Source organism: Macrobrachium nipponense, chromosome 35, assembly GCF_015104395.2.
Source record: "Macrobrachium nipponense isolate FS-2020 chromosome 35, ASM1510439v2, whole genome shotgun sequence".
In the NCBI taxonomy this organism is placed as follows: Eukaryota; Metazoa; Arthropoda; class Malacostraca; order Decapoda; family Palaemonidae; genus Macrobrachium; species Macrobrachium nipponense.
Genome location: NC_061096.1, coordinates 33,234,503 through 33,257,876, shown reverse-complemented (window position 1 = coordinate 33,257,876; position 23,374 = coordinate 33,234,503). Strand labels below are relative to the sequence as shown.

General features: G+C 36.0%; 1 protein-coding gene and 1 long non-coding RNA gene across 2 annotated transcripts in view; one reads left to right on the top strand and one right to left on the bottom strand.

Moving 5' to 3' along the window:
* Positions 1-1,483: 1,483 nt before the first annotated feature.
* LOC135208565 (uncharacterized) lies at positions 1,484-11,953 on the top strand. Its single transcript, XR_010313190.1, has 2 exons — positions 1,484-7,634; positions 10,691-11,953. It is a non-coding gene; the product is annotated as an uncharacterized LOC135208565 (long non-coding RNA).
* LOC135208564 (nitric oxide synthase, salivary gland-like) overlaps positions 8,116-23,374 on the bottom strand; it is a 33,461-nt gene continuing 18,202 nt past the window's right edge. The window contains exons 8-26 of the mRNA XM_064240887.1: positions 22,959-23,133; positions 22,167-22,268; positions 19,996-20,291; positions 19,482-19,626; positions 19,234-19,338; positions 18,667-18,731; positions 18,295-18,330; positions 17,796-18,056; positions 17,258-17,432; positions 16,688-16,808; positions 16,087-16,165; positions 14,833-15,011; positions 12,706-12,869; positions 11,972-12,182; positions 11,541-11,628; positions 10,716-10,843; positions 10,022-10,164; positions 9,449-9,640; positions 8,116-9,191 (exon numbers count right to left, since the gene is read on the bottom strand). Of these exons, the coding sequence (XP_064096957.1) occupies positions 9,141-9,191; positions 9,449-9,640; positions 10,022-10,164; positions 10,716-10,843; positions 11,541-11,628; positions 11,972-12,182; positions 12,706-12,869; positions 14,833-15,011; positions 16,087-16,165; positions 16,688-16,808; positions 17,258-17,432; positions 17,796-18,056; positions 18,295-18,330; positions 18,667-18,731; positions 19,234-19,338; positions 19,482-19,626; positions 19,996-20,291; positions 22,167-22,268; positions 22,959-23,133 (2,716 nt within the window). The 3' untranslated portion in view covers positions 8,116-9,140. The remainder of the gene's footprint in view (positions 9,192-9,448; positions 9,641-10,021; positions 10,165-10,715; positions 10,844-11,540; positions 11,629-11,971; positions 12,183-12,705; positions 12,870-14,832; positions 15,012-16,086; positions 16,166-16,687; positions 16,809-17,257; positions 17,433-17,795; positions 18,057-18,294; positions 18,331-18,666; positions 18,732-19,233; positions 19,339-19,481; positions 19,627-19,995; positions 20,292-22,166; positions 22,269-22,958; positions 23,134-23,374) is intronic.

The window sequence follows — 23,374 nt, the reverse complement described above, 5'->3', positions numbered from 1 at the left end:
TGGAGTTATCTCAAAATACGGACTTGAAGGATCTCTTGAAGTCGTTTGAAACGACTAAGCACACAATAAGACCCCCGGCTTGGAATTTGGATGTGGTTTTGAAATTCTTATGCGGCAGGAAGTTCGAACCCATCTCGCAAGCGACCCTTAGAGATTTGACGAAGAAAACGTTATTTCTGTTGGCTCTCGCCACAGCAAAAAGGGTCAGCGAGATTCAAGCGATGGAGAAGCAGGTAGGCTTCAGTCAAGACGGAGCAGTATGTTCTTTAAGGCTCAACTTCCTCGCTAAGAATGAGAACCCATCCAAACCCTGGCCGAGGACGTTTGAGGTTCCTAACCTCACAAACTTAGTGGGTCAAGAGGAGGAGAGACTCCTCTGCCCAGTGAGAGCTCTCAGGGCATATTTGTCACGAACCAAAAATTTAAGAGGATCATCCAGTGCTTTATGGTGTTCCGTTAAGGATCCTCAAAGGCCCCTCTCAAAGAATGCATTGTCATTCTTATTGAGAGAGACAATTAGAGAAGCTCATCTCTTATGTGAGGAGGAGAACTTCGGTCTCTTAAAAGTGAAGGCCCATGAGGTGAGGGCTATTTCAACGTCATTGGCATATCAGAAGAACATGTCAGTTAGACAAATAATGGACTCAACATTTTGGAGGAGCAACTCTGTATTCGCTTCTCATTACCCCAGAGAGGTAAGAGTAGATTACGAGAAGTGTTACTCTTTGGGCCCATACGTAGCTACGTCTTCGTTATTAGGCGAAGGAGTTACTACCTCCCCTCAACCTTAACTTTTAGTATGATATACCTTTTATTTGAGGTTTGTGTTTTTATGGTTGTCTGAGGAGTGGTCTGGTTGGGTCAGCACCCTCAGTCTAGCTAGATAGGTAGATATCTAGTCTGCAAGGTTAGGTGGTTGGGTTGAGTAAGGTTGCAGATAATTGAAAGGGGAATAGGTAGTGCCGAAGTCTAGTCACGTTGTTGGTCTCGCCCCGTTTGACAGACTCTATTGAGTAGTTTCAGCATAACAGGTCTCATCCTTGCTGGCGCTCCTAAGGGAAAGCGACTCAAGAGGCAGGAACCTTTGAAGTCAGCTACCTTAGCAGGTAAGGAATCAAGGTTATTACCTACAACTTTTAGTTGTTTCCCAACGATGTTGGCTGTCTTTCACCCACCTCCAAATGTGTGAATCAGCTATATATATATAACTGCCAGGTAAGTTCTATTCATAAAAATGAAGTATTTATGATAAAACAAAGTTTTATGAATACTTACCTGGCAGTTATATATATATATAGCTATAGTCTCTATCGGTCTGGCAGATTTTTCAAAACTCGCGGCAACCGCCGAGTGGCAGGTGTCAGGTTAGGTGGTTAACAACCCTTACAGGGTGGTGCCTGGAATCACTCCCATTTTCTATTCCTCAGATCATCTCTTGCCCGACCTGTCTCCTGAGGGGAGGTGGGTGGGCCTTAAAATATATATATAACTGCCAGGTAAGTATTCATAAAACTTTGTTTTATCATAAATACTTCATTTTAACTAGTGTCATTACACTTTCGTGCAACATAGAATGGTCAACACTACAACTGGTAAAACTTTTTAGATGTCAGGGCAGTGGAAAGACATCAGGATGCTTAGCAGGTTTATTCCCGGTCAGAAACACAGTCTTTGTGGGAAGTTTGCTGCTTTGAGTGAAATGAAACAACATATCGGTTTGATCATTCATTCTATGGAAGGACAGTGTTTTAGCGATTGGGGATTCAGGAAGAACAACTGCCTACAAGGGCCTTTACATCCGTAAGTTTGGCACTTGGTGTGGATTTAAGGAACACTCATTTAGCTTCCTAGCATGTAGATGAACAGGGACATCCGAATGATTGTTACTACTTTTTTGGCCCTCAGGCTTGAGCAGTGGATGTTTCCTTAAATTTTTACCTAATTCAGACTCACAGGCCTGCCCCTCGTAACTACTCTGAATTCTATTGAGCAATTTCAAGTTCAAGAATTGCTTAGTCTCTGTAGAGTCCTTGTAGCTTCAGGGCAAAAAATTTTCAGAATTTCCAATGCTCTTGGTAGATGTCTCATTCTTCCATTGAGAAAAAATCAACTCTACTACACAATTCCATACAGTTCCATTAACACAGGCATCTCCTTAACTGCTTGGAGATGTCAGAATGTCCCCTCCCAATAATAAGATTTTCAAGTTATCATAGGATCTGTCCTTAATTTAAAACTGCCATGGCCTGGGGTCAGAAGCAGTGGTCTGTGTGCTGCTGAGGGTACCATTCTGGAGGAATTTTCAGCACCTGGAACCTTGTAGACGTCAATGTTTTCTGCTTAGAGGAGATAAGACTTTTCACTGTCTACTTCCAAAGTTATCGTTCCATACGTCCTTTCCTCGGTATTGCATCAAGTACTTTTAGATCTTGCCGAGGACTAGCACTGTAAGGTGTTGAGATGGAAGCCCCTTCATCTCTATATCAGTCTCTCTGGAGTTTAGATGCGGGTCTAAACTTTATTTGAATTTACTGTAAAACCTTTTATTTAGCAGTGGTTAATAAGTAAATTTATTGTCAGCACCCTTCTTTAAGCTGGTGTAAAGGGAATGCTATTTTAGCTTTCTGCCTTAGAGCTGAGGGTGATGTTAAAGCTATGCTTTACAGTTTCCTGTAAGAATTCCAATGTAACCCCTTGGGGGGAAAAAGAGGAAACTTCTCTATCCTGTTGGGCATTTAAATTTAAAGGTTAAACCTAAAACATTTTTATTATCCTTTTAGAAACCTTGAACATCTTTATCAAAGGTAAATGCTGGAAGAGGCAAAGTTAACCTTTGGTTTTGTGGTTTTAAGGGGGCCGGCCGGAACCCCTATATATGGTGGTATAAGGCGAAAAATGCAAAGTCATGAAAAAATTCATGGAGCTTCATATGGCAATTGAGAATACGTATACGAAATATTTCGTCAAAATTCCTCTTACTTTCGTAGTTACAGGGTAATTAGTAAACATGACTCAATAAGCCTAAAACATTCATCCGTACAAGAAAATGCAATATTTCTTCTGTTATCGTAAATTTTGATAATTATTGGCAAAGAAATTGTGAGAAATGGCATCTGTAGAGATTCCGTGGCTCACAGAAGTGAGTATCTGGTACTGGTTCAATCATGAATCAGTTGGACCATAGACTTCAAGTAGATTACACGTTCGAGTTTCACCTCGTGACATTCACTTGCTTTTACGTATGTTTATGTATGTTTCGGCAAGAAGTTCATCATGCCAATGAGGAAAAGACAAGGAAAACATGTCGCTAACATACAGACGAAGAAAAATCACTCAAGTATTATTACAGAATATCATAATATACGCGTAGTTAGGGAAGAGAGAGGGGAGGGTTGCCTAGTAACGCCCCCTTCTTGCCTGACAGCACATGTCACACTGTGCCCAAGGCTACGATCTTTGAGCAAAGAGATCTTCATTTATGATAAATAACATAGTTTTGGTTTTTTAATACCCAAAATGGAATATGAAATTCATAATAATCATGATTTATCTTCGAGTTTCACCTCTGACATTCTCTTGCATTTACGTTTGTTTATCTTTGTTTCGGGAAGAATGTCATCATGCCAAAGAGGAAAATACAAGGAAAACATCTCGCTAACATACAGAAGAAAATTCGCTGTAATAAGCCGAGTTAGTGAAGGGGAGAGAGGGGGTTACATAGGAATGAGTGCCCCATCTTGCCTCAAGCAGTGCCCCAGGCTACGATATATGAGCAAAGGGATCATCATTTATGATTAAATTATGATATATAAAATAGTTTTGGTTTATTAATACACAAAAAAGAAATATACATTCATAATAATCATTATTTATTAACATTGTCTTTATAGAAATACGAAGGAAAACTTTGAACGCCCGTATCTCAAAACTATACTTATTGACCTTCAAAATCTATCTCGTCACTTAGTTTTAAAGCTATAACATTGGAATTTGGTATATAACTCAGAAAGACATTATAGAACAATCAAATAGAGCCCTTTTTTCCAATTTTTGTTTCGTCTTTTTTTTATAAATTTTTTTCTCGTGATTTACAGGATTTATTTTTTTTACCATATTGAAAAATTCATATCTAGCAAAAAAATGACTTTTAGAAAAAAAACTCTCCATTTGATTGGAGGTCAACATCAGGTCTTTATATGGTAGTAATCCCAGGTCTTAATATTAAATATCAAGGGAGGAGATAGAATTTGAAAAATGGTTATTTTCGGGATAAAATTGCCCTGGCGTCACAAAACTGAAGGTCAGAGGCGAAAATCATATGCGGTTTGGAGATGTCCCAAGTCACCGTATTAAGTGGTATGAATGTCAAAGTCCTGTCGTTAAAAAACGGCATTAGCCGGCCGGCCCCCTTAAGAAAAACAGATGATGTGGTCAAAGATTAGCCTAGAAGAGGCAAAAATCAACCTTTTGTTTTGTGGTTTTAGAACCTAGCTGTCTTTGCCAATGGTTAAGCTTGAAGGCAAAGTTAACTTTTTGTTTTGTGGTGTTAGAAAACCTAGAATGCATTTGTGAAGGTTAAGCCTGGAAGAGGCAAAGTTAACCTTTTGTTTGTGAATTTTAGAAACTTATAACGCCTTTGTCAATGGTTAAACTTGAAGGCAAAGTTAACTTATAATGCCTGTACCATTGGTTAAACTTGAAGGCAAAGTTAACTTTAGTTTTGTGGTTTTAGAAAACCTAGAATGTACTTATTTGTGAAGGTTAAGTTAACCTTTTGTGTTGTGATTTTTAGAAACTTTGTCAAGGAACACAAAGTCCTCTCTGACATATTGGATAGGCTAGTGCATGAGAACAAGCTCCATATCTTCTACATTTATTGAAGTTAAACATTCCTAATGTGAGCAGCAGTTAAAACTTCATTTAGTGTTTAAGTCAATTTGTCGCTCCAGAATAGGATTGATGTGTCACAGTAGAACTTTTGTTTAAATTCTGGGTTTTATTATTATGGGGAGCATGAAGGTACAAATTTTGTGTAGGAGCGTACCTTTATATTGTAAAAGTATTTATTTTAAGTGACTCGTTTTATAGAGCTTTTGGACCCAGGCACAGGGTTCCCACATACCGCTTGCGTTTCATGCTGACTGAATTGAAGCAGTTTTCTCCACAAGGCTACTCTTTGCTGCATACGTATGAGAGCCTTGCTCCCTGAATGGAATCCAACTTCTGGTGGTAGTAAAATCCACCAAGGATTCTAGATCAGGTGAGAATGTTGTGGATTTTGTATAAGAAATCTTTAGCTCGAATGGCTGAGCGGAATTTTGTCTAGCTGCACTACCCACCATCCTCTTCCTAATGTGGGAATCAGCTAAATTTAACAGTAGGTAAGATTCATCTCAAATAATATAAATTTTCATAATAAAATTTATTATTTGGATACTTACCTACTGTTAAAGTAGACCCACCCAGCCTCCCCACAACTTAGTGGGCTGTCAAGGAGAATTCTGACAAGAGCTAAAACATACGAAACACACCTGGTGGAGAACAGGTAAACTAGACAGTCATTCGGGCAGCCATTCGATTTGTTTGTTTGAATACCGACTCGTCTAATCGTCAGGGAGATATAGCTAAATTTAACAGTAGGTAAGTATCCAAATAATAAATTTTATTATGAAAATTTATATTTTCATTCACTGCTCACCTCACCATGTTCTGTTTTCTTTTTCTTCCTTTCCTATTTCTATAGGTAAAATTGCTAAGATTTTGCTCCATTATTACTGGAATTAATCACTTATATTTTTGTTTGTTTTGGAAAGATCATAGTTATCAGTTATCATAGTAGGCATTACTTGATCTCCATTCAGTATTGTGTACATTGTTTTATTTATTCATGACTTTATTGATTGCACACACATTATTTGGTGCTAGGGTCAGCCCCTTCTGGTAAGGGAATATTTGCAATTTTAACAGTACTGTACTTCATTTTTATAATCTGTTCTCTCCAAATCATCAATAGGATGATTGTAAGTTTATTGCTTCAATGAGTCAGTGAATTAAAAAAAAAAAAAGGGGAAACAGGGGCTAATCTTAATGGCAGAAGGCCTTCGACCATGAATCAGTTTTAAGACGTGTGTAACCAGAGAAATTTAATTGTGAAGTATGGAAAATGTCTTTGAATATTTGGTTGACTCATGAAGATATGATCTAATGTCCAGTTTTTTGGTACCTAATTCCCAGTACTGTAACAAGTTCTCAGCTGTTTTGTCATGCTTATATACAATGAGCATTCTTTTCAGAAAATCTTTAGTGTTATGTAAGTATTTTGCATTCACTGTAATAATTGTGATAATGGTACAACTTGAATGGCTAAAGATTTACTTTTCCATGATAAAAGTTTGTGTATCTTTGTTATTCAGTAAATATTTTTGTATCAATAACTCAATTTTTTTATTTCCTTTTGATGAAAGTATTTTGCAGATGCTGATTTGGTTAATCTATATTATATTTGCTAAATATGTTATTTGCATGCAGTAGGAACAGGCTGAAGAAGAGTGATTCATATTATGTGATGTGATTGTGTCAAGCATTTCCTCATGTCATTGCTTTGGAAAATTTCATGTTATGATCAAATATGATTTTAGCTGGATCATATCCTTAGCATATGAATGATGCATTGTTTGTATTTTTGTTATATGAAGTAAATTTTCAAAGAACTTTGTTTCCGTGTATGAGCAAAAAATTCAATTTACGAAGCTGTTTGGTAGAATGAGGCGCATGGCTGGCCAGGATTGTGAGGAGACAGAATCCCCTCAGGCATGGGTGATTGAGAGAGGGCCATGTGGATCCAGGGACAGGAGGAGGTAGTAGTGGGAAGATGATAAAACAACTGGACAGTGGTTCTCTTTTCTGAAGTGTCAAAGCGGGAATGAGTTACTTTTACAGTGCAAAAAAATTGTAAATTGCAAGTGTCACTCAGTAGATATTTTACCATAACAAAAAGAAGTGATTCAGGTGCTTTGAAGTGACTTATGATACAGAGGTGAGTGAGAGAATTTTGGATAAAGCACTTAAACATCCTTCATTGCATAAGTCTCACAGACAAATCCAAGAGGATCCCTTACAGGACCATTAAATTGCCTGGAAGGTATTGTGGCAGATATAGCAGGATATTTGGAAAGTTTTGAGGCTGAATCTGTTAAGAAGGATATTGTGTCTTTGGGAAAGTCCATGGGGTCATATGTGACTGACGATGTGGAGGAGAACCAAGAAGAGCTCAACACAGGACCTTCATAGGGATCAGCAACAGACAGCAGCTGTAGAATTTTCTTCAGAGGAAAAGGAGGAGGGAAGGGAGGACATCTTAATATAAGAAATGAGCACACTAGCGGAAAGTGTAATGTTTCCTTGGAAAATATCACTGATAAATGGTGGCAAACCATGTTATGAACCTGCTGCATAACAGTGCCATCTCTCACTTCAGGGACATTTTAAAATGCAAGCAAAAACAAAAAACATTGGACAGATTTTTAGTTAGAAAGGAAACAGTCTTGTGAAAAATCGGTTTTTATAGAAGGGGACTCCCTTTCCAAACGACATCTCTCTTTACCTTTCGTATAGGCCTTCAGTTGCAATTACAGGTGAGGTGAGAGTAAATTTCCTGTTGTTTCATCTCTTTTCTTTGGTTGATTTTTTAATTTCACAAGGTAGGTTTCTTAAATTTGAGTTAAAATCCTTTTATTTGTTGTACTTTTGGAGTTTTGGAATAGATAAATCTAATTACAATTCATCTTGTATGGGAAAAATTTGCTCAGGTTTATGGACAGTTCAGTCAAAGGGCAGGCTTCTGGAATGAGTCAAGTCTGTTAAGTGAGGTATGACTCTTATCAGATGAGGACTTTTGAGGAAAAATTGCAAAGGGCTTTTTATCCAATGATATCTAAAGGGAACAATGAGTACAAAGATCCCATTATATAACTATCCAAGCTGATTGGTCCATATATAATGTGAAAATCCATTTCTGTCAGCTCAAGTGACATAAAATCAATGATAATATCTACTATCATTATGAATTACTCTCATCATGAGTTTCATTATAAAAGAACAGGGTATAAAAATGCCTTTATATTATAAAAAAATATTTATTTGCATTTCAGACTTACAGCGAAAATATAATTTGTGTGAATTTTACAAAAGATAGAATTTGATTCCTTATAGATCTCGACATTATTCAAGTACTGTACCAAGTCAACAAATACAGACTGGTCAATATTTTCTCTGATATCACCGATAATTTTAATAGCTATAAAATTTCTAGTTTAGTGGAAGAAAGTTCCATGCCAAGAAGTAACTATAGACAATGTTGTATATTTGTAGCTTCTTGTAGCGTTTTGCCATTTTTATATTCTTTCTATGTTGTTTTCTATGTAGAATAATGACTGGTCTCACTGATCCACAGTGGTAATCATAGTGTAGGCAAGCCATTTGAGTGCTAGTTTGAGTATAAATATAAATAAAAAGTGTTCTTTCTATTTCTATTGTTTAACAATACATTTAAGCAAACTTTCCTTAATCTATTTATTCAGTTTTTTGTTTGCATTATCATCAATGATATATATTCTATTACTAAGTATTTGAAATATGCACTTACACAGAGCCCTATCATCTTTGCTGTCTTTTGGTTTATTCTGTGGAAACTTGTCAAGCAAGTTCATGACCATTTGACTGTTCCACAAGTTACTCAGGTTATTGTCCATTTAACTATTAATTAGCAAAATTCAAGGTTTTTTTTCTTTTGCCTTCAGACTATTCTAAATTAACAACAGAAGCTGTGGTTCTTTCTCTTCACAATGTTTCTTTGATGGAACGTTAATTTTCCCATTTTGATGCCTTACAATCATGCAGTGTTACCTGCATAGCTAAAGACAAAGATAAGCTTTTATTAATGATATGAATACATTTCATGTGGGAATGGAGAGCTAAGACCACAAAGGATTTCCTCCCAGGTAATGCTCCTATTGTAAGCATCCCATCTCTGGTGCTCCATTGTGCTATACTGTTGAGTCATTACCTGAGTGAAGACCACAAGGATTTGCTCCCAGGTAATGCTCCTTTTGTCAAATTCCTGACTCTGTTACTCCTTTGTGCTATAATGTTGATCCATTACCAAAAACTTCTTCATGGTAGCGATGTTCATCCTGTGATAGATATTTGTTAGTTAAATATTGTACATTCTGTAAATAGGGTTGATGTGTGTCTTACTATTGCAATCAGGATCTAAAGGCACAAAAGACTAATTTGTCAATGGTACTGGGCTGAACTGACTAACACAAAATTCATATTTTTCCCATCTGTCAAAGTTACATCTTTTTATAATATAATTAATATTTCACAATACAAACTCCATAGAATTACTTTTGCTTAGGAAGCAGTAACAGTAATATTTAATACTTGCCTTCATTTTTTGAATGACATTTTTTGCTTGCATAAGAGTCTTCTTCCCATGATCTTGGATTATAGATAGGAGTGTCATGGAGACACCATCTGCCATGCTTTCACTACCACATATGTAGACATGTCCTTCTTTCACCACCAGCTGTTTGTAGACTTCTTTCCCATTCACGAGCAACAGATCCTGAACGTAGGTCTGAAAATGAGAGAGACAATTGGTTATACAATACACTGGAATCTGTCTTATAAGCATGATCACAATAACTACAAAACAGATGGAAGTGAATATGGAATATATAATCATATAATTCAAAATGTAGCAAAAAATACATAGCAGTTTATTTTGGTATTTGCTACATATCCATCTATCAATATCTATACGTATAAGAAAGAGAGATAGAATTTCACTGAATCAAAATCTATACTGAACCCATAAACTTTTATTTAAGCCACATTCAGTGAAGCCCTAAGGTCATATGAATTTCTCTCTCTCTCTCTCTCTCTCTCTCTCTCTCTCTCTCTCTCTCTCTCTCTCTCTCTCTCTCTCTCTCTCTAACTAGTCAGATGCCATCCTTACCTTAGGCATCTTAGGTTCCCTGGATAGTGCCAGATAGGTTTCCTTCAGTACTTTGGCTCGACACATGGCAGCCTTTTCTTCTGCATAAAGGTTATTAGCTCGGGTTTGGCATCCAAAGTAGAGTGTTATTTTGCGCCGCTGACCTGTGTTAAAGAAATAAACATGATTGTCAACCTTTTCACCTTACAAACCATTAAAAAACTAAGGTTATTTCATTTATGTACATTACAAATAACAATACTGAGGGTTGAATGTAAATACGTATGTTAGTCTGTGAAAATGATCATACGTATTCTGTGTTGATGCTTGCAGACCAGTTTGTTGGAAACCAATTTTAAAATATCTAGCAGGGTTTTTTTTATATTTATACAGACAACAATTTAGCATTGCAGGATTCATAATATATTTCTCAGAAGAAATATACACAATACTTGTGTAGAACCTTATACTTGCTGGACAGGTGAGAGGGGGGGGAGCAGGCTAGCAGGCAACAGGGAAATGAAAGTAATGAAAGGAAGAGATGATATTTAGCTGTAATTCATTATAAAGTTTTATGCATTGTTGCAAGGTGTAATAAAAATCATGAATTCAGAAGTAGCAAAAATGATGGTGTTTAGGAAAATGCTGTCCCTCATCACTTTATTAACTAATGCATACTCTTTTTACCAGCATCAGAAAATGTAAACACTCCTACCTGTGTGATTAATGTTGTACTGGTAGTGATAGTGCTGCCAAATCCCACGCAGAGGCGCAACACCACTTCCAGCCCCAATAAGAATGATTGGTGAACGCCCTTCATCAGGCAGGTGGAACTCAGGAACACTTAAGATTTAAAATAAAACTGTTTAAGCATTTTTTTTAAGACATCGACTAACTAAAGGACATCTAATAGTCAGATGCCTTACTCTGATGAATATTGTTTAATTGCATATGAGCATAATCATCAGATGATTTGTGAAACGTATGGTAATTACCGTAATTAGACATTAGGATAAGCGACCTCTCAATTCGTTACTAGCTTTATCCAGAGTACCATTATTCAAATACAGTTGTCACAAGAACCTATCATGGCCACACTAAGCTTTGTTAAAGTTAAAAGCAGTAAACTTTACAAAAGAAGAAGTAGAAGCAGAAATTGACACACCATCAGGTTAGAAATTTGATCCATATGATGATTTCCTTACAAATATATCACAAGACATCATCAACAAACTTATGATTATGAATTTTTAGGATTTTAATTGTTTAAAAATGTTTTTAAAATGACCTCACAATTGCTTGGGCTTACATCAACTGATAGTGTTATTTACCTTAATAAATGGGAGGGGTCTTATATGGCAAACAAACCTCTAAACCTACATTTTCACATAAAAAATGGTTGGTTGCCTTATACACCGACATGGTATTTATAGTGTGTTTTTGTGTATATGCACACTGATATATATCCTTAAAACTATAGTTTCTTGCTTCATTATTCTCTTAGGTACACAGCAAATCTTGGAGGTGGTCTTCAGCTTACCTTTTGTGGAACAACTCGATTCTGTCTCTAGGCTTCAGTGTCCTGATGTAGGAGGTGCTGACGCCCTCATGCAACACCCCTTTACCATCTGGGAGAGGTCATCAGGATGTTGTTAATGGATTGCAGAAAAGCTTTAGACTATCATTAAAGATTATTTCTTGTTTTGTTCTTAGAAATTTTACTTTCTTTTGTAACTTATAGACTACCTATTTAGGGATCCTGTATTTTTCAATCTGCATTCTCCTTTTTGCAGTTTGAAAATGACTCACATTAGTATTTATTATGGAACTTTTGTGCATTCAACTTTATCAATTTGATTTTATTATTATTCAAAAGAAACAAGGCAAAAATAGCCATTAAATTAAAAAGCAAACTAATACCTTTTTTAATAAAATTGAGAAGAGAATATTAAACATGCAAACTTGTCTCACCTCGGGTTCTGTAGTTGAAGCTGGCTACTGTAAGAGTCAATTCTCCCTCTTCTAAATCTGGTGAGGAACTTATAGAGTAGAGACGTGGCTGCAAGAGAGGAAGGCGGCACAGCAGTAGTTCAATGTCTATCTTCACGCCAGGGAACTCATTCAGAACCTCCAGCAGGTTAGGATAATTCTCTTTCCTCCAGGTACGATATTCATCAATGTCCTGAACAGATAAATTGGTGATGTTAATTTCTGTAGTACTTTTACATATGCTTCTATTAGTTGAAAAGCATTTGAGAGTAATGACTTAATGTTTTGTCAGCTGCCAGCCTTCCATGTTCCCAGTAGTATGTACTCTATAGGCAGTCCCCGGGTTACGACGGGTTCGGCTTACGATGTTCCGGGTTAAGGCGCTTTTAAATTATATTCATCAGAAATTATTTCCAGGGTTACGGCGCATGTTCAAGGGTTACAACGCTGATCTGGCAGATGAAATATGACACCAAAAATGCAAAATAATCAATATTTGAAGGTTTTTTGATGAAAAATGCAATAAGAATGCAGTTTACATAGTTTTCAATGCACCCGAAGCATTAAAAGTAAGGTTTTCTTAGGATTTTTGATGATGTTTCGGCTTACGACGATTTTTGGCTTACAACGAGTCTCAAGAACGGAACCCCCGTTGTAACCCTGGGACTGCCTGTACTATGCATAAAAGGAACTGTTGGGTAAATCTGTCAACATACCGTGGCTAAAAGGTTTAACCGAGAGCGTTGCTTGTTGTTGGTTGCCCCTGAAGCCATCAACTTCAATAACTCTTGGGATGGAGGTGTTGTAATGTCCAGATATCTCTTCAAAAGAATTCGGATGCTGGACACAGGTAGGTTCGGATGAGGTAACCATGAGTCTCCTGGGGGGAAGGAGAAAACTCTTATGTGTCAGCTTCATCTTACCCCTGTCTAAACTCGCTCCTGTTCGTGCATTTGTATGCATTCATTGCAGATTGTGTGGCAGAAGTTCCACCCAGGCATTTAACATATTCAATAAATGCAATTTCCAGGAGCGTTATTTGAACTCTCCCAGTCTATTGAATTCCCCCAATGAATTTAAATGATTTCCAATGACAGGATAGACTTTTTTTAGCCAATTATACTGCATTATGTATCTACATGTCATTAGGTCTATTGAGCTTTCATTTGAATTTTTAGATCAATGTAAGTCTTGTGTATGGCTGGCTATTATAGAGGCAACTTGTACTGACTGTCATTATGATCAGTGACTTTTCATTCAAAATTTCTATTTAAAAGTGAACATTTTAGTGAGTATTATATGCAGTCGCATAGAGTTTTGCTCAAGGGAGCAATTTACCATAAATGCAATGAACAGTGCACATATCGTAGTGATTGCCATCAATTTTAATGTGTAACGTATATATAAAATTTCAAAAACAAAGAAAAGGAGGCAATGGTCTTATAGCCTCAGTTTATAAATTGTAACCTTTTTTAAAAGAGCTTTTCATCAAATTATGACTTATGAAGTAAGACAGTACCGCCCTCCTCTATAGCTAATACGTATGGCAAAATTGTAAACAGTAAAGACCCCTAGGTAACGTGGTATTATTTTATAGGTATAAGTTACCAATACACAATATGAAATTTTAACCTAAATTTTTTAAGAGCTCTTCATCAAAGTACAACTTACAAGGTAAGACAATTCCCCTCAGCTCCATAGCTAATACATATGGCAAAATTGTAACTAGTAAACCCCTAGTTGTTGCTATACTAACCATCGGTCTTTACATAGGAACTAACTTCAGTGCAAGCTGGAGCAGGCTATTATACAACAAGGTTTTTTGGTAGTTGAACTAATGTGGGAGGGGCAATGGGTACCCTCACCACCACCTTTCATTGAGTCATGTAATGACTTGCCTTATAGCCCTGCTTCCAGAGCCAACAAACTGTCACCTTTCTCTGCCTGAATGTTTACTAGCTGTTCTAACTACACTTCCTCCAGGCGTGTTTTCCTTTCGTATTGTTGTGCTTTGAGTATTTTGATATATGTTCTAGATCTTGGCTTATCATGCAAACCCCAGAATCATCCAAGCCTACACCTTGCTTCTACCCCGGTGTTGGAGAGTGACGTTGCAATTGCTTTCAACCTGTGCCATCACATGTAAAAGAGAACATTACGCTAGCCCTAGTTCTGAAATTGGTAAATTGATCAAGGAAAAAGTATATTCTGAAAATTTTACAAGTGTGGATGAATGGAACACATCCAAAGTATGCCACAGGTGTAAGGAGCCTCTTTTAGTATTGCGGGACTTATTAAACAACAAGAAACTGCAGATAATACCAACACCAGCACTGGTATTGGGAAGAAAGTGGAGTACTAGTGCGGTTTATGTCGTTGCTCTACACAGTAATAATTGTCTCATCGACAACATTTTGCAAATTACACCAAAACATGTGTGCCGTAATGGCACAGCATTTTTAAATAGAGATAGGAGCACAGCAGCTAATATCACCAATAAACTCTTTTTGACATCAGCTAATAGACAAACGCCATCACCATTGTCTTCAACTTCAGTCTGTGCTACTACCACAGAATTAGTCTTCTTCGCTTTCATCAAATCTAGTTTGAGTTGTAAAAGTTGAATAGAAACAAGTATTTTTGTTGAAATTGGATTTGGCACATGATATGCATAATGAAACTACACCAACATGACAGGTGTGGTAGTACAACCTAAAGAGTGTAGATCATTATCTTAACTTGAAACTACACCATGCAACAGGACAGAGGTAGAGGTGTGGTAATAGGACCTAAAGAGAGAGTGTAGAAGGTTGTATATATAACTAAAAGTTATTAAGGTTTACCTTCTTGTTTGCGTATGAAAATTTCCACATTCATATCAGGATCCTTGCAGTTGTTAAGCTTCTCCAGAATACCATGAACCAAGGATGAATTGTTTGAGGGAAAGATGCCAATGTTATCTCCTACCTCATATTGCAATGAAGGATTGTTCCCTGTGTCAACTGTCAGTTTGTGATACCACCTGCAATACAAAGAGAAACTTTTAGTTGTTATGGAAAGATTGCACAATGGCTGAATCAGCTCTTGCTAAAATGGCAAGGTTATAAGATTACATATATACTATGTACATGCTATATGTATATATTTAATATATATATTCAGTGGACCCTGCTTATTTGCAGTTTAACAACTGCAGATTCAGTTATTCGTGGATTTTTCGGTGCCACATTTTTTCATGTTACTTTTTGAGTAAATTTTTTTTCATAAAAAATGTCTTTAGTTGCAAAAGTAACACAAAAAAGGCCTTTTTGGTCTTCCAGCCATTAAAATATGTACACAGTCATAAGTGTTTTTAGACAGGTTCCAATATATTGCAGATTTTTGGTATCCACAGGTGGCTGTGGTACCTGACTCCCCCACAAATATGGGGGTCCACTGTGTGTGTGTGTGTGTTTTAATATATATATATATATACATATATCGAGCTACAATGTCCTTTAATATCTAATTCGCTCTACCTCGGAATTAATATATTTTCATATATGCTTAACCGAAGGGATATGACTTATGTAAAATGCTACGTGTTGTCAAAAGCGCTACTTAACTACCGGAGTCGAGGCGGGTTGATGTTGTCTCCAAACCAACGAATACTTCAGCGCGAGAAAGTATTTGAGGTGAGAGACGACATATACCTTTAAGCCTCTCGCGGTTGGGTGGTACCGCTTCCACTGACGGTCCTGGATTTATAATGTACCTGCGTTCGCGCCCAAGTACAGGTAAATCTATTATCGAGAAAAAATTCCCCTTCGGTTAAGCATATATGAAAATATATTAATTCCGAGGTAGAGCGAATTAGATATTAAAGGACATTGTAGCTCGATATGAAGTGGTAGTTAACTGGAAATCACGGTTAAAATGTGATATGACTTATATATATATATATATATATATATATATATATATATATATATATATATATATATATATATTATGTATATATATATATGTATGTATGTATGTATCAAGGATATAGGGTTTCTAATTGAAAGAGGGATAAAATCATTCTAATCATTTGCAAATGTTAAAAAGCTACTCACTTGTGTCCATCTTGAAACAAAGGCTGACTTCCCGTCACAATACATGACTCAACCTTCTTCTTATGTAGTCCTGAAAAGCCTGAAATATATAAGAAAAAAAGAATTCCATTATTCATATCCAGATTTTTCCTTAAATTTTCCAAGGAGAGAGGAGGGGATGGATGATCGTGGCAATTAGTTAAGTATCAGGGTCACAATGAATCCCAAGAAGCTAACAATAGTCTTATAGCTGCAAGTGTTTGGATTTTATGTGTGAATTTATGCATTTCAACTGCAAAATGTTTTGGGAAGCTCATAAATTTTGTGTGAAATGTTTGAGTGATTACCTGGACTTCTGTCCAAAATGATAAAATGTATAATTTATGTCAAAACCTGCAAGGCAGGATATATAGTTCTCTGAAATTGACAGAACTAGTATATTTTTCTAATATGTGTAAAAGTATCTTGAACAGCAATATCTAAGCATGCTACCATGCCATTACTATCTACAGTATTACCTGTTACCTACAGTAAAATTTATTTGCTTATTATTGTTAAAATTACTGTTTGTGTCCATTATTCACTACCATGATCATCAGGTTTTGGACAAACATTTGCTTACCATTAGTTAATTTGACTGGATTGTTGCGTTCAACAAACTTGACGTGTTTGCTGCTGGACACCTGACTTCCTAAGTAGCCCTCATGGGCACAGTGCTCTACCTGGAATCGGTCACAGCAAGCCTGGAAATAAAGATGACTTGTTAGTTATTCTTTTCTCATTTCTTCCTCTCATGCACCATTTTACACTCATTCTCATGGTTCCATCTTTCAGAACAAAGGTTTAGGCGCAATCAGCCTTGAAAAAAATTCAATAATTAGAAATTTATAAGACTGTGAGTGGTGTGAGCAGTCATACTTCACAATACGGGTTACATTTCAACAATATACAGTATAATTAACAGATTCTCATTTTTGTTGGTTTTCAAAGGCATTGTAAAAGTACAAAATAAAATTAATTTAATAGTGCATGGAAGCAAAACAGTAATAAAGTGCATAGTACAGGGCATCCAAAATGTCCACAACAGATGATGGGAATTTTTAATTACAAAAAACAACACATATTTATGAAGACATTTGATGAGTTTCTGTGATAACTGATACAGATAAAAATAAAATTGAATGGTGTTTACCTGTAAAAGCCGGTTAGCCCATGAATTGAAGGTGTCTTGCTGATTTTCAGTTTCATTTCCACATGTCAAGTCCAAGATCCTGTCTCCTCCAAGAGTGAACATGAGGTGGTCAACATATTTGCCGAAGGCACAGAAGTGCTTGTAGTTAGTAGATCCAAGAGCAAAAACAGCATAGCTGTTACAGGAGAGAGAATTGGTTCAATTTAGATTGACAAGTGTAAATGGCACCACTGGGGAATATAATTTTTCTGTTTTAATGAAATGTTCCACAAAGTTAGTGGGTTAATGCCTGGCAATGTATTATATAAGAATGGGCTCAATAAGAATAACTTTATATACTGCTAACTGCATGTGCAATATGGGTACCTCAACTACGTATATGAGATGAGTGTTATTTTTTCCTCTATTAAACCAATGGCCATTACATTAAGGTCTTTGGCATACACAATTTGGCAAGATCTATGAAACACTTTGGTTAGAAATAAGCAAGATGAGGCATCGTGGAGCTACAGTACTCTGCTCAACAAAGAACACTCACGTGACATCACTAGCTTGATTGAGGTTTCTGAAGAGGCTGTTTGTGCTTTTGGCCAAACTATAGGTGCTCTTGTAGAGGTTGGTGGTGCTCAGGTAGTAACTGGATTCGTACCCTTCCTGGCGGCTATCCATGATATCAAGGCTTTTCCTTCGACGTATCTTCCTGACAAGGCGAGAGAAGAAGCCTCTATTCTTTCTAGAGAGGAGCTTTTCCTCACTTGAGATGCCACTGTCTGATTTTGCTTCTGCACTTATGCCATTGCTGTGGAAACAGGGGTTATTAATACTATTGATTTTTTCCCTCAAGAGGCCTCACTGCTTTACTACAATACTTTAATTGCTGAATCATAGTTGAACCCCCATTAGTTTTCTAAGGAAGCTCCCAGAGAGTGACACCTCGTGTGAAAAAACAAAGAAGTTGAACATTACTTTGTCTTAACATATTTGAAAAAGATTTTGAAAAATACAACAAAATAAAAAAAAACTGACTTTTCACTTACACTTTGATATCATTGTAGTCATCCCAAAACGACACGCTGCAAAAAAATGAAAAGCCATCAATTAACACTTGTAATAATACAGTATTTTGTAACCCAAAATTCATAACAATTGATATGTGAGCGATGAATTCAACCAATTCATGCAAAAAGTTTTTCTTTCCAATGCCTGACCTACAGTAATGAGTTGAGCATAAATGTAGCTATGTAACTAATAAGCTTTCTTTTTCTTAATGTATGACTTCAGTAAGTGTGCCAACATTACTCAAAAGTGCAGTGTGAGTAATGAAACTGGTAGTGGGAGGAAAGAAACTGAATTGCCTACTCCTAAGAGGTTTATGGACTTTTCACAAATTGGTGAAAACTATTACTTACAAATTCTCATGTGATCCACTGGTGCTGCCCCGTTCTCTCAGCTCGTAGAGTTTCCTTGTGAATTCCTGTCAAAAGAGGGCAATGAAATTGTATTTCTTTGTGAAAATGCATCCACTCAGGAGATCATCATCATCCTTAATGTTGTCAAGTTAAATATTCTTTTTTTGGGGGGCTGAACATGAAAAGTCTCTCTCTCTCTCTCTCTCTCTCTCTCTCTCTCTCTCTCTCTCTCTCTCTCTCTCTCTCTCTCTCTCTCTCTCTCTCTCTCTCTCTCTCTCTCTCTTTACTTGTCTTTGGAGCCCAAACCTACTTAATCTTTAAACTCGCAGTATATTTCCCTTATGAAATAAAAACATTTATTCCTGTGTTAAGCTCACACCATCCATAATAAGAATGATGATTACATTAAAATAACAATATAAAAACTACCTAAATAAAAATAACATTTTAATTAATAATAGTAGGAAATATTGATAATAGTAACACTTATTTTAGATGGTAAGTACATATGTTCCTGTTTACTAGACAAAAAAATTATTCAGGGGAATCTCAACGAACTGAGCAGACCTTTCCATTTTGAGGAGGTTCTCCAACACCAGTTGTAGAAGCCAGCATGACCACCATGGTTTCACTGCTTAGTCTGCTGATGTCATAGTCGTCCATACAGATGACCTGATGAGGGATAAGAATTACTTGGTGATGCTTATCGGATTAGAATGCATAAACCTACGTATAAGGCCTCATAAAAATATGACAAATTCAATTTATATGATAATCCACAAAATTATTTAATTTCCTCTCCTACTGGAACTCACCTCAGGATTGAATCTCCGGCTGAAAGATTCATAAAGATTGTTAGCATATCCTTGAGCTTTTCCTGTTTCTGAGGCGTAGATGATGGCTATGCGAATTCTCTTGGCTAGGGCACCACTATAGAGGGTTGTAGCAAAGTAGACACATCTGTTGAAGATGGTGGAAATAAGACATTTGTTGTCTTCCTAAACAGAATCTTTGTAAGCATTTACATCTTTCTATCCATCTTAACTTGCCCTCTGTAAGCATGATGCACGTTTCTGATGCTTTGCCCTTGTTTAGTAAAGAGGGACTGAGCAAAACCTTGAGGTAAAATTTATATGCAGAATAACAAAAAACTGAAAAGGTATGAAGGCACTGACACAAAAAGGCAATTACTTTGTACGTGCACCGTGGTTTTTAAATGATGAAAGGGAGAGAGCATAAAATAAATAATTTCCCCAATGAATTGCTGTATGAACTGAAAAAAAAAATATATAAGGACTGATATTTGAGGTTAAATAACCTGTAACTTACAGAGCTGCTCTCCTGAATTTCTGGATGGGGCTGTTTCCCGTTTTGGTGTCCTCACCACTCAGCATCTTGTTCTGGCGTTGGAGGGCCACCCATGCAGGAATCTGGTATTCGTAGGAGGGCTTCAGGTAGTAGAGTGTCATCTCCTGGTGGAACACGGGCGTCAGGGAGCCTGAAATAGGAGGCACGATCCACACCCAGTCGGATGGACAGCCGCCCCTCTGCCGATATTCATTGCTGTGGAACTGCATGAAGGTCTCCGCAGCCGTGTGGTGGTCGACGATGGTCACCTCCTTCTCCTGTTGACGAAATTGAAACAGAATGGTGAGTGATCCTCCAACTGAGAGGCCTGCTGCTATTTCCCAGATTGTTGCCCTTTGTACTTGTTATATATATTTATATATATATGATATATATATAATATATATCTTTATAATATAGTATCACATATATACATACTATACACATATATCTATATAATAATATATATTATATATATATATATATATATATAATATATTTATATATATATATATATATATGTTATATATATATTTATATTATTATATTATCTGTCACATCTTAGACGTACTATGAATAGTATCTCTATCATCATATATATATATATATATTCTCTATATTATATATCTCTACCCCCATAATATATATATATAGTATATATAATATATGTATATATATTTTATATATAACCTCTATCTATAATATCTATATAGCTTATATTTTATAATATAATTCTATATATCTATTATAATATATATAATCTGCTTTATTAATATATATATCTATATATATAATAATATCTACTATATATATTACTCTTATATATATAGATATATGTATTTTTAAATATCTATATATATATATATTATATATATATATCTATATATAGATAATATCGTATATATATCTATATATATATATGTGTGTATATATATATATATATATATATATATATATATATATATATATATATATAATATATCTTATATATAATATATAATATATAATATATATATATATGATATATATATATATTTACTCAATATATATATATATATATATATATATTATATAATATATATATATATATATATATCTCCCGGTTTTTATTGTTCAAAAAAGCTTCCTTCCATCCTTTACTGGGTGGTTCTGTGGCATTTTTCATGGTTAAGCGCCAGTGATTTTCTGTCTCCCCTCTTTTCTCGTTCTGTTTTAGTGAATAAAAAAAGTTAAAAATTTTTCGTTAACAACAATCTATCCTCTTTCGGTAGTAAAAACGTTATTCTTTTTCGATGTGAAAAATGATCCTATTTTCAGCATGAACAAATCCTTCTTCAGCAATAAAAATTGCTAGCCATTTTTTGTTAATAAAATTAACATTTTTCGAAAATGAAGTGTTATCCTTTATTATGTTATGCAAAAATCTTTTCCTGTTTCGTTATTAAAAACGATTGTCTGTTTTCGGTAAAATAAGGAAAAGTTGTCCATTTTCAGTATTAAAAAATTATAATCTTTTTAACTGAAAAAATTTATTCTTTTCGGTTTTGGCTTTTAAAAAGGTATAATTTTTAGGTATTTAAAAAAAAAGAGAAATAGGTATCAAAGCTTTGGCATCACGAGTCGTCTCAGTTGGTCTTACCACACAAGAAAAATACGAAAATAAATAAAATACGTTCACACGTGTACTACGCATCTTTTTCTAGCGTCTAAACCAGACTCGAGCAGTGTTGAAGATGTCTTGGTCCGATCAAGAGAGGGGAGGTTTACTCTTTTCAATTTAACTGTCTATGATTTTTTTTCTTCCATTGTCATCGACCACCTGATTGTTTGGAAAGCGTCTTATAATTTCCCTTTTTAGTCAGAGATATCTAATGATTCATTTAATAGTCTGATTGACAGAAAATAATTATTTTCAAATGGAAATCGTATTAAAGTGTTACTGTGTGGGAAATCCAGATCAGTGGACTCAAGCGGCTTTTATAAGTTCTCATCAATTTTGAGTGAAAAGTGACGCAAAACAGCGTAACCTGATTTCTCCAACGGTGACGGAATATTCGCTGCATTTCATTTCATTAGGTGTCCGATATTTTCCGTGTACCATTTTATCTTTAATTAATTAATCATGTATAGAGTCGTCGTCGTTTTTTTCTTACCTTAAAAGAGTGCAAGACAGCTATGTTCATCTCCAGGGTCGCCTTGTCCTTCCAGAGGCTGGCTGGAGATTTTGTGTCGAGACCGAGCTTCTCTCCAAACATCTGTGGATGAAAGGTTTTCTTTTCTAATCGCTGTCATGACGGAAAGTACGAATTTGTCCGTGCAGAAAATACCATTCGTTCCTCCAACAGAAAAGGTTAAGAAGGACGTAACTTGGATCGAAGAGGTGCAACAAGGAAATGCATCCAAGATGAAACTTAAAAACATTGCGATTTATCAATCATTGCACTTAAAATTTTTAATCTTGGGTTCAAATGATGTGCTTAGAAAGAACGCACACGGATGAATAAACCTTTTAAAGATCTTTCAAATGTTGTGCTTACAAAGAATGAACAAGGATGAATGAAGCTTTTAAAGATCTTTCAAACTTTGTGCTTACAAAGAATGAACATGGATGAATGAAGCTTTTAAAGATCTTTCAAACGTTGTGCTTACAAAGAATGAACATGGATGACTGAAGCTTTTAAAGATCTAACTCATATTTCTTGACGATCATTTAAAAATGAAAAGCTCATGATATAAAAGCAGTCTTAACGAGTGCGACCTAGATTAAAAACTGACAACCAACAGGGGTTCATTAAGACAAAACACTAAGCTGACTGGAATCACAGATTAATCTAATGGGACACTGCCAAAACTGTTCCCATTCCCAAAATACTTGTATTTACAATACGACCCATTTTAGCTTATGGAAAGAAATGATAAGAAAATTGGGACGTTGCCATTATTACCGGCAGTAAGTTGTACCGCTGGACATCGCAGAGGTCCCGTGTGGCGATCTCTGAAGCCATGTACCACCCGTTGAAGGGCGCTGCTGAGAACTGGAGTCCTCCACAGTCCAGCATCATTGAGGAAACAGCAGGAACACAGAACCATTTTATATTCAGTTCCTCGAACCATTTGTACCTAAAGCAGAAGAGATAATCGAATTGTTAATGACTTTAATATGCATTACATTCGATGATGCCCACGGACACATAGCATGTGTGCAGATAAAGCGTTATATTTTCCTCTTAGAGGGAAAGCCTCCGGAAGGTGTTGTTACCCTTCCAGTTTTCGGCTGTTCTTTGGTAAAGTTGTCAGCCCCAAGGCCTTCACTCAGTGCCATTTGAAGTACAGCCCCAAGGCTTTCACTCAGTGCCATTTG